The 12074-nt window shown below is 41.5% G+C and overlaps 1 protein-coding gene across 1 annotated transcript in view; it reads left to right on the top strand.

The window, feature by feature from the left end:
* The window catches only part of PDE4D (phosphodiesterase 4D), a 326292-nt gene that overhangs the window by 284783 nt on the left and 29435 nt on the right, over positions 1 to 12074 (top strand). Inside the window, exon 6 of the mRNA XM_053448032.1 lies at positions 9212 to 9324. Within this exon, the coding sequence (XP_053304007.1) occupies positions 9212 to 9324 (113 nt within the window). The remainder of the gene's footprint in view (positions 1 to 9211; positions 9325 to 12074) is intronic.

A 12074-nucleotide genomic window follows, 5' to 3' on the forward strand; every position in this document is an offset into this window, starting at 1 on the left:
TATAGTGTACATTAGCTGCCATTTCTGTTCTTGTCAAAAAAGGCTACATATTCAGAAAAAACACAAAAGTCCTGGAACAAGTCATGCAGGTTTCTTAGAAATCTGCATAAATCCAGAGGAAAAAAAGAACTTGTGCAGAACTGCAAAATGTTCTGTTTAAGAGATTAAAACAGCAGAAAACTTGGCTGCTTCTGTATTCCTCTCTTTTGTTATCTGTTTTGCTACTTATTTTAAGATTCTTGGATATTTCTTGTCCTCTAGCCTCTTTATCCTGATGGTACATTTTTTATGTGTTTAGCCCTCATTAGTTACAGTAGAACAACATTATTTTGCAATTACAATGAATCGGCCACCATCTATGTTTTGAATGGGGTTTTGAGCTGTCCCTGGCTGGGAATCTGCAGCTAATGTCTAGGGTCACTCCTAGGATCAGCCTCTGTCCTGGTCACCAAGAAAAAAGTTTTTTTTTAGCACACAAATCCGGTTCATAAAAGTTATGATGTCAGTGATGGGGCAAGACCGTAAACTTGTGTCACATTGACCCGGAGCACTGTGGTATGACATCATATCCTGGCGCACAGCTTCAGTATGCTGCAAGCAGGCCACATAGGCATACCTAGGAACGTCTTCACTCCGGCTTGCGGGACGTGGCCAGAACTGCCCACTGACGTATGAAATACCATAATTATGACATTTGTTTGTTGAGACTTATTTTTAAGTGTTCATCTTTTTAATACTTGAGGTCTGCATATATTTAGCCAAAACTTATCGACCGTGGTGTGGACCGTACAAGATAAATACTGATTGAATGAATTGGCGTATCCTAGTTCATAGACTGGTCTAGTAAACTAGTTCAGTAGGTATTGCATCAATCTTTGTGCAGAAACATCAGTTTTTGGTTGGTTTGTGCAAGAAAGGGCAATACAAGCATTCTTTTAAACACAGACAAACCCTTGGAGTCTCCAAATCTAAATATTCCAGAATACAAGCAGTTTTTAGGGATACAGATTGCACTGTGCCAGGAAATCAATGTTTTACACTAAAAGGCATATCAATTCTTTCTCATTATGCTACATATATATACGCATACATGTATGTATGTATATATATATATATATATATATATGTGTGTGTGTATCCGTATATAATATTGATTTTTGATTTGTTATGCCCTGAGTATTTTGCAAAGTGCTATATTAGGTGATGATAAATAATTATTGTGCCTTATTCCCATAGATAAACCTTTAAGAATGGTCTATAATATTCACGATGGTCCCCGGAAGATATAAACTATTCTAATTGGAATGCTTCTTTAAGAAAAATACGTTTGCATGCATTAGAGAGTGTGATAGCGGGAGCAGGCAGGAAAAGTTTATTAACTACATTTTTATGGGTTTTTTGGAAATGTAGGGTCTAGCACCTTTCAAACAGAAACAGTTAGCGAGCCACTATTCTAGAGCTTTTCTGTATCATTGCGATTTACAATGATAAAAAAGTGTCTCTCTGTAAGAGATACCCTTTCTGCATTGTTATTTTGATTTATTTAACACGTTCGCTGCCAGTATTTACAAAGGACTGGGCACCTTGAATTCATGGTAGGATGATGGTTCCATAGAAACCTGCGGAATGACTAGTGTTGCATAGCAACCACAGCTTTCCCAGGTCCCGCACTTCCTTAGCTCACAGAAGACCTCTGTAGTGATGTCTATGGCATGTGAAGCAGCTAGATCTTTCACTGTCACAATGTTACAGAATACAGCTTTCTGATTGGTTCACTCAGGTTCTGGCGTACCAGCCGGAGGAAGATCACATCTCCTATAAAGCCACAGGAGACAAAATGCAGGCTGAACATCATTGGAGTGGACTACTTTTCTCATTCCTGCTTTCACAGTCATGATTGCCCTGGCGCCGTGTATTTTTCACATTCTCATCATCTGTTTCCCTGGTGAAAAAGAATAGTTTGTTGATATATTCTGCTGGCTATGGATAATGCTTGCTGCTTTGGTGTCATTCTTGACTTCTTTCCAAGGGAGGCCTGACAACATTCGGCCCAGGGGGGCAAGTCTAGCCTAGTGGCAGAGTAACAAAGTAGCCTGAAATGTATTTGTCAAACAACACACTGAGCTGATACCTGCCCAAAACACATTTACAGAAAAATACTGCATAGAAATTGTTTGGTTACATTAGACACCCTGGTGGCTGTATGTGGACTGGCTAATTTTAACAGCAGGAAAAAATGGGAAGATGTGATGGACCACATGGCCCTCATGTTCTATGTTTCTATGTAAGAAGCAAACAAATGTGCCCCCCCTCACACTTTTGTTCCTCAACCGCAGTCTTCCTCCAATATACCCATATATCTTGGTTATAAGTCTACTGGATTGTCTGGTGATCGCTGTACCTCAATGTTGAAATGTATTTTATTCACCTGTATTCATAGTTAATGTTGTCAGGCTGTTTATATGTTCATATTAGTGCAATGGCATTGGGGTTCCCTGTAAGCACTCATGTGGGCTCCTCTATGCTGCAAGAAATAATTTGCTGGTAGATGATACATTTTCAAGCTGCAGATAGGAAACCTGGAACAATCGCCGAACCACTGGAGTCTAGGCTGACAAGTAGGATTTGCCCTGTTTACATGGCTCAACTACACAACCGATCACCCCCAAGAAGAACATATGATCCATGCATGCAGTCACTCTACACATGATCTGCATCAGTGTTCCACGCCTTTGGGGCTGAGCGTCACTCTGATCTCAATTCACAGCACTCTTTAGCTGGAGCTGTGTTATGTTATAAAATATATTTATCTATACATAGATATCCCTAGTAACTTTAGCTAGTACCCTTAGAATATTCATTTATTTTCTGAATACACATGCAGTATTGTAATGTGTTTCTGCCAAGACCCCTAAATTTCTCAATTTCTCAGATTTTAGCAACTAGACTCCTCAAAGCTGAGATCTGTGTCATTTAATCAATCACCTAAGGTATACACATAAGGTTTTTCCTCCCCAACGTCCCAGTTTTGTGGGTACTGGTGATCGCGGACCAGTTGGACTAATCAGAGGCTCTGACTGTCCCGCTGAGCTGTAGAATCAATGAAGGCTATTGAACATTTCCATAAGGGTGTGATTCTCACTATTCAAAGCTAAATCTATTTGTCGTTTATAGAATAACAAGAATGCAGATATTTTCCATCCTGGTGGTGTTACTGTCATGTTGTCTTTAGTAAAGTCTTCCTGCACCTATTTAAAGAAGACTCCGACCCGGTGGAGGCACACCCAGAGTATAAAGTCTGTAAAAATACCCTAATGACATCACTAAAACCTTTTTCCCCTCAGATCTAAAGTTCAGTGTTTGCAAAGAGGGCGGCTTAAAAACATGATCGACAATTCTTATCGGCTTCATTCCTTATACATTCGTATGACTTCTGTTTGGTGAGGATTAAAATAGTTTCTTTTTGTTATGAAGTTAAGTCATTCAACCGGTCACATCCCTGAAAAAAACAGAGGTTCCTCCGAATGCAGCTTTCCATGATATTGCAGGAAAAAAAGAGATACTTTAGTGTCTTGATGTAATTGATATCAGAATGAACAAAAGGCTTTAAGATATCCATTTATTATCCGTTTTACTGATTGAAACACAATATCAAACATATCCTATACGTTTATGTATTAAGTCACAAAGGTCCAGAGCCTTCGAGTAAACTATACTAAAGTAACAATCCCGTCGATTAGTATTTGCCTTTCAATTATAACACTGCTGTAGATCCACTCTCATTTTTTTTGAGTATAATTGAGAATTTTTCCCTCATCCTAATCTGTGAGTATAAAAAACTGCCGTCCTAGAACAATAGATATAAGGAACGCATTCTGGATTCTAGATGAGTCCGCGTGGAGGCAAGCGTTTCTATTCAATAACAAAATTCTATTCTATTCAACACAATTTACCAACCAAAGAAAAAAAAACTCTGATGTAAAAAAGGAGTGGATGCAAAGTTTTGAGATAGCGTCAGAGTCACCGTGTCCTGTGATATCACTGTGTGTTTAAATAGAGGCCGTTCTTGATCTTGCGCTCCGGGCAGAGTGCTTTTATTTCATCCTGAAGTCCGTATGAGATCATGCGTATCTCTGTGATATTTAGGAGATGGGCACATCTATTTGTACAGCTTGACGTAATCCAGATATGACTTGCGAAAACAAAATTAGCATCTCTGAAACCTATTCAGTATGCCATTTAGACTTTCATGCGCACGGAAGTGTGGCCTCCATGAGCAGCGTAGACAACCTATTGTATGAGAGAAAGCTTTTTGGACATTATTCTGGCGTTATTTTTTTTTTTTTGAGTCATGGTAATTTTCTTATTTCTATTTGGAAAATAATGTGTTGTCTGATCTATTCATCCCTTCCTCTGCAGCAATGTGTAAGGTTAAAATGAAACATTAGATTGTTTAGAATCGGTGACTATGTACAGCTGCCCCTATGTCGATCCGAGTATTTCATTACTTTTTTTCTTTTGTTTCTTTGCATTTCAAATATCTTTTGTTGAAAATGCAAATGTTAATTGGCCTGTCCAGCTATTTAACTCTCCTTTTGATCTATGAATTATATCCACTGCCCAACAATTATTTAACTTCACAGATCATATTTGTAAGATTTGTATTACTTTCTAATTTTTTTCTGCATATATAGTTTGTTTTGATATTTTGTGTTTAGACGTATAGGTTGACACGTCTGAGCATCTTAAGTATCACAGTTTAGTTGTTTGGTTGTCCTAGGCTGACTTACTTACTTCAGGAGTGACCTCCTGTGTGAAATCCGTAAGACCGTCTCTAGGATCATAATTCCAGTGAATGATTAGTGTTGAGTGGAACAGCCTTATGAACAGTGGTTGAAATTTTTAGGTGCTTGGCAAATAGAACTCACAGAAGTTGGGTTGAGTGGTCTTAATGGACTTAGGATCTGAACTGGGAGGAAACTTGATGCTTCTTAGTTGTCCATTGATTGGAAACACAGGTAAACTTTCTATGCAGTTAGTCTCTAGCTGGGTTAATCTGTGGCCATCTGACCACATTACGTAAAATGACTGGTGATCGTGGTACGTTGTACCAACTCAGCTTCCCTGGTAGAAGAACCAAGGAAACCAAGTTTCTCCCAAGCTGGTGAACCTGAAACTTTTGCCGGGGTCTTAAGATCTGAGAGACCCAAGTGAGTTTCTACTCTAGGTTGGCTCTTTGTACTGTGAATGTGAATTCAGTGCACACCCAGCAAATACCATTCATAAAACACCTAAAGCGTTAATTGTGAGGATTCCGTCACACTAGATGGCCAGATATTGTGAGTCCAATCTAATTATTATGACTCTCATACAATTTAAAGCCTTCTGTGGACACCATTAGAGGGGGATCTGTTGAATTGGCCTGAGAACGTGTGTGTGTGTGTGTGTGTGTGTGTGTGTGTGTGTGTGTGTGTGTGTGTGTATACATATATATATATATATATATTAGTCTTGGCACATTCACTTTGCATTGTAAAATCAGTGAGGTGACTTTCAAGAAATCTTACGTACTCTTTATACAGGGCCGTTCAAACTATTCTTGGAGCAGAAGCTTACTGGGGTTGGCCCTTCATAACAAAAAATGGAATAAGGGAGACGAAACGCAACTCTCCTGCCAACTCCAGCTTAAGCGCACAAACACTTTCTGTGATTAAAGACTGGAATAACGGGTTTCTTAACTCTCCCGCACTTGGAGTGCTAACACCGTGAGTTTCACACCTTGAAACAGTCAAAGTTACAGCAAAACAGCGCTACGGAATATGGTGGGGCTATATGAAAAGAAAAAAAAAGTTATAATAAAACATTGACAAATATTAATCTCTTTCTTACATTGACACACGCTAGTTTATTTTTCTCCAGCAGATTATGTGTTAAAACGGTGAAGGGAAAACTATAACAATACAAATGACAAAATGCTAAATAACGTTCGCATACAGACGGAGGAGAGGGCCTGCCCTTCTGAGCTTACAATCTATTTATTGGATTATGAGCAGTTACCCACGACTGTTATTAGAATACTTCCGCTACATGGGATTTCTCCCCCAAATTATACTGTACATTTCCCACATAGATTGTATACACGCTGCGGTTTGTGCGGCCGGCTCCAGCAGTATATTTAAACAGAGAATGTTAGGGGTGTTTAGGGTAAATGAGACTTGTGTCCCGGCGTCCGTCTCTACTGCCGGTCACCTTTACTTCCAGGCTCCGGCGAGGCAGAGATCTCCCTCTTTGAGGGGTGTGGCTTTACAAGGGGCGGCGCTATTAACAAATGTGGGTGGGGATACCAGTGTATGCAGAAAGGGCAAGTCCTATACATCTAAAATTTGTATGAAGTGGGCGGGGAATGGGGAGTAGGCGGGCCTTAGTACTGCCTCTATGACTCTGGGGAAGCGTTGCTTCATCCGGACTCTCCGTGCCGCCGGAGAGTTCCCCGGTGACGTTTCGGAGAGAAATTTAGAGCGTTCATATCCAACTGACAGAGACGGAGTTCAATCTCATGGATATTTGATATAAACCCATTTAATGAGGGGTTTACTCACTAAATGATGCCATTCATTATGAAGGGCCAACCCCAGTGAGCTTCTGCTGCATGAAGAATGGCTGGCCCTGTATAATGTATAGTTAAAGTGGAATGTTACACATTGAAGTATGCATTGTACAGGGCCAGCTCTGCCATTCTTATTGGAAAACGTGCAATTGTTAACCCTCCATAATGAATAATGAAGCGGGGAGTTGGAACCGCAGCTCTCCTGCAAACTTAGCGAATAACCCAAGTCGCTCCAGAAAAGCAGAAAAAAAGCCAATTCAACTTTAACCCTACAGAGTCAGTAACCTTAGTAACAGTGTATATTTATGTCCTTTCTTAGCAAAGAAACATTTGGAATTGGATTTTTACATTTTATTCCAGGTTCTTCCGCATACAGTTAATAACCATTTGTATATTATACTTACGTCTGAGTTAAAATTCTATACGGCCCAAAATGCCCTACTTGTGTCCTTTTTTCCCCCAAACAGCAGTACTTGGAAAATATCACGACGCGGACGCCGTCTGGAAGCTGGATTTAAAAGCCAGCGATTAAAACGCTATGATAGCTGTAACTGAATATTCACCAAAAAAGCTATAATATGGTTTCACCAAGCGTCAGAGCAGCACGGTGCACATCTCGCCTGTTCTGGTTTATGTGCTGCGGGGCTAAAGTAACTTGTGTTTTTTGGGTTAGTTTTTTTGGGGGGGGGTGTAAATTACTTTTATAGGGTAAGAGTATTTCTTTATTATTATTATTTCAAATATTATAACTCAATGAATTCCCTTTGCTCCAGTACTGCAGACCAGCGCAGTCTCCTTGCAGAACACGACTTTGCTCCCAGATCCTCTCATCTGTGACTCCTGACCCTTCCAAATACTAAACACGTCCGACACCGGATCCCATTGTGTGCTTATGGGGGGAATCATCAGAACAATGGCGGGTTTATTGTGGGGGGGGGATAATCAGAACAATGACGGGTTTATTGTGGGGGGGGGGATAATCAGAACAATGACGGGTTTATTGTGGGGGGGGATAATCAGAACAATGGCCGGTTTGAGGGGAAAAAGCTTGCTTTCTACATAACTCAGTCTGCATTTTGTATTTCATTTGCAGACTTTTTTAAACTTCTTTAACACACATATATATATAAATAAAATGTTTCTGTATTTCTATAGGTCTATATGGTTTATGTGTGCATATATATATATATATATATGTATGTATATATATATATATATATATATATATATATATATATATAATGTCTGTTTCTATAGGCATATGTGATTGTATATAGGGTGGGTATATATATATATATATATATATATATATAGTTATATATATATAGTTATATATATATATATATATAGTGTGTGTTTGTATTTCTATATGGATATGGGTGTATATGAGGTATGTGTGTCTATGTATATATATATTTCTATAGGGATATGTGAGTGTGTATATATGTGTATATATATATATATATATATGTGTGTATATATATATATATATATATATATATATATATAGGGATATGTGAGTGTATATGGGGTGTGTGTGTGTGTGTGTGTATATATATAAATATATAGTGTTTGTATTTTGTATATGGGGTATGTGTGTGTATATATATATAGTGTGTTTGTATTTTGTATATGGGGTGTATATATATATATAGTGTGTTTGTATTTTGTATATGGGGTATGTGTGTTTATATATATATATAGTGTGTTTGTATTTTGTATATGGGGTGTATATATATATATAGTGTTTGTATTTTGTATATGGGGTGTATATATATATATATAGTGTTTGTATTTTGTATATGGGGTATGTGTGTGTATATATATATATAGTGTGTATTTTGTATATGGGGTGTATATATATATATATAGTGTGTTTGCATTTTGTATAGGGGGTGTATATACGCATGCTGCAGGAGAATGACACAGTGATGTGAGAGGCTGCAGTGTGCAGGGATCCGCTGTCTGCTCCACGCCAGGGTTTCCTTCCCGCCCCCGCACTCAGTCTCCAGCTTTTGGTTTTGGTTCAGGCTCCTTAGCTTGGCTGCTGCAGCCGGTGATGATGATGATGGTGGGGAGGAGGAGGGGGATGTCACAGTGAGGTCTGGGCTGTGTGTGGATCTGCAGTCACTGAGCCCCATGTGAAGCTATGGCCGGCTGTGTGGCCCGGGACAGTGCGGAGGAGGAGACAGGAAGCGCGCTCGTCAGGCTGGCCAGCTGATTCACGTTTAATCTCCGGCTCGCACGCTGGATGTAATCAGCACGGAGGACTCGCTGCTTTATGGCAGTCTGTGAGGGAGCCATACAGTGCATGAGCCCGAGGAGCCCTGTGCGCTGACCCGGGGTCCCTGCCAGAGACGGCCGAGGCCACCCCGCTGCACGCACTGTCACCCGCTGGCTGCGCGCACTGCACAGGACACGCGTGGGCTGCGGCTGGACTTTTTTCTCCCCTGAGTGTCTTTTTTAACATTATGAAGGATCCCTCATGTATGAGCCGTGGTCATCCGAGCATGGCAGTGTATGGCAGGATGGACCGGTTGGAGTTTGAGGTTACCCCAGTGAAACGCTTCAAAACTCAGTATCCTTTTCCCTATCTCTTCGCAGAGGAGGCCTATCAAAAACTGGCCAGCGAGACCTTGGAGGAGCTGGACTGGTGCTTGGACCAGCTGGAGACCTTGCAGACCAGGCACTCTGTCAGTGAGATGGCCTCCAATAAGGTAAGATCACCTGTGTCACTGCAGATCGCCACTGCTGCCGCTACACTGTATTGATGCTGCTGGGAATGTAGGGGTTAATGATGGGCTGCGGTGGAGATGCTCTGCCGGGGAGATGCTCTGCCGGGGAGATGCTCTGCCGGGGAGATGCTCTGCCGGGGAGATGCTCTGCCGCGTCGCCCGCTTCCTTCACAATTCTTCTATAACTTTCTTCTCTATGCTTGTCTAAGATGCTGGCGTGTGATCACATTTGTGTGGGTTCCCCTTAAGACGTGTGCATGTATCATACGTGATGCATACATAGGGAACGGGTGGTACGGAGGAGACGTGTTCTGTATCCCCATCGCCTGGATGTGGCGTGTGCAGAGTGATGGAATATGCTGCTGCTGTTTTGTTTTTAATGATAGTTTGCTGGAAAATGGTTAAACTTTTGCTATAGTATCGTTATTTAGCGTTATGTGAACTTTCTCCTCTGTCATTAATACTCTGCAGCCAAAGGGAAATGAGTGTTTAAAGCTTTGGGGGCAATGAAAGGGTTAGAAGGGCGAACCTGTGTCCAGCACACGCACACACGCGTGTATATATGTATATGTGTTACAGCCACCTATACGATGAGCGTGGATCGCACCCCACTAGCCCCATGTTTAATTATAATACATTTAGATGTTGGGTGGAATTGGTCCCCCGGTTTATTCCGGTTTCTGGACATATTTCTGGGGTCACCTCTCTATGTGTAGGGTTCCATGGTGTGATGATCACCTTTTATTTGGGGTCAGAGTAGTCCCGGAGCTGCCACAGGTGCGAGCCCAAAGTACCGGCAGATAAGGGGGGGCTCCGATTACAGAAGGGCCGATGATCGGCGTTGAGGAGAACGTCGTTTCTCAGGCCAGAAGGATACACTTACTGACATGTTTATATAACCCACTTCAAGCCGTTTACATTGGGGGACCGTAAACTTGCCTCTCCAGATGCGCACATATGGAAGTCATCAAGTGTACATGCGCGGATTAGGCAGCGGGTAAGATGCATGGATGACGGCCGCGGAGTAGAATCACGCGCCGGGGCTGGGGAGTCTGGCGATAGCCCGCGGGGCTCCTCGCGTTAGCTGGGGAATGGTTACTTGGTTACGTCACTGGTTTTCACTGGAAATGCCCCTTACGCCGGTGGCTTCGGTTGGGCGGCGCTGCGTGCGGAGGAGAGCGCCCGGCCGTGTGATGTCCTCCGGTTAAGCTGATTATAGTCATTCCCCCGTTATAGCATTAATTTGCTTCCAGTAATGGCCGTGGCAGCATCAATAAGGGCTTCCAAGTGTATGGATTTTAATGCTGGGGTTTATTGTGAAGCTCTTGGGCCGGGGGAGGGAGCGCGAAGCGTGCGTCATACTGGGATACGTGTGACAGTCGTGTCATCAGAGACCCTCCTGTTTATTATTTTATTTATCTTTTGTTATGTACAGAAAAGTAAAAAATCTTGAATTTGATACATTTTCTCCTATTGTCCGCGGTATTGAATGTTTTTCATATTGTTTGGCTCTGAAAGATTTACATGGTCCTTCCAGACCTTTTTGGAGACAACCATTGAAATGTCAACTCAGTGGCTTTCTATCTGTCGTCTCGCGCATGATTCTGTATCTTAGATCAACCTTTCTGAGTGTTTGGAAAGCCCATTCTGCTCCTTGAATGGCCGACGTTTCTTCTCCCGAAGGCTCCGGGATGTGAATGGCTCGTTTGTTGAAGAACGTTAAGCTGGCTTCTTACTGCGAATGTGAAGGTCACTCGCCGAGAATCCGCACCCCCCCCCCTCCGTCGGTCTATTAAAATGACGCTCACATACTGTGCTTTCGTGCTCCCATCACGCTCCGGCGCTGTCTCCAGGCCCGTTCGATACGTTGGATTGCGCAGGGTCGTTCACACGCGCCTTGAGGAATAATAAATTGCATGTTTACGCGTCTTTTGTTGTTGCCGCGAGCGTCGGAGTCGATTGCAGATGTAGAATGGCTGGTAGTCGTGGCTCAGGACTGGAGTTGGAGGGAATTTCGGATCAGCATTAATCCCATGACATGCCGTGTGCTGTCAGGGGTAAAGCCGGTATCCCTTACGCTCCTGCGTCTGTTAATAGCTAATCATATGCTTTGATGGATGCCAAGTCACAGGGACAGGATTTTTCGACACGTCCGTCACCACGAACTTACGGCGGACCTTCTCCGTTTTTATCGTTAATTGTTGGGGCGAGCAAACGTTCAGTAATATAATAGTAGAAGATCGCTGTTTTGGGTGAAATCCTGCTTTAAAATTTTCTTTCTGAGTTCAAAATTGGGAGTAGAAGCTGGGATGTAGAAAAAAGACACAATAAAAAATAAAAATAAATGCTGAGTATTATAATAATAATAATAACATCTTCTAGGCAGAATACCGTGTCAGGATGAAAATATCTTGGAAAAAGGCAGTGCCCAATGCTAATTTCTCCGTTAAAAATGTTTTTTGTTCCAATTGTTTAAATAGCAAAAAACAGTCCAAAGGAAAAAAAAAATCTGAATTTTTATAAACATCTAGAAATAAAAGAAACAAAAACCTGATTAAATATTTTTCTTGCATTCGCTTTGGCTTTAGTTATCATTTAATAACTTTTCGTTTTTAAATTAACTTTTTTGTTTGTTCCCACTTTTAGTAAATTTTAGGCATAATGCACAATTCTAGGCAAAGTATAAAAGTTTGTTCCAATCTGATACAGCGAAGTTACATATTACCCCTAAT

This window comes from Spea bombifrons, chromosome 1 (genome assembly GCF_027358695.1).
Source record: "Spea bombifrons isolate aSpeBom1 chromosome 1, aSpeBom1.2.pri, whole genome shotgun sequence".
Classification (NCBI taxonomy): domain Eukaryota; kingdom Metazoa; phylum Chordata; class Amphibia; order Anura; family Pelobatidae; genus Spea; species Spea bombifrons.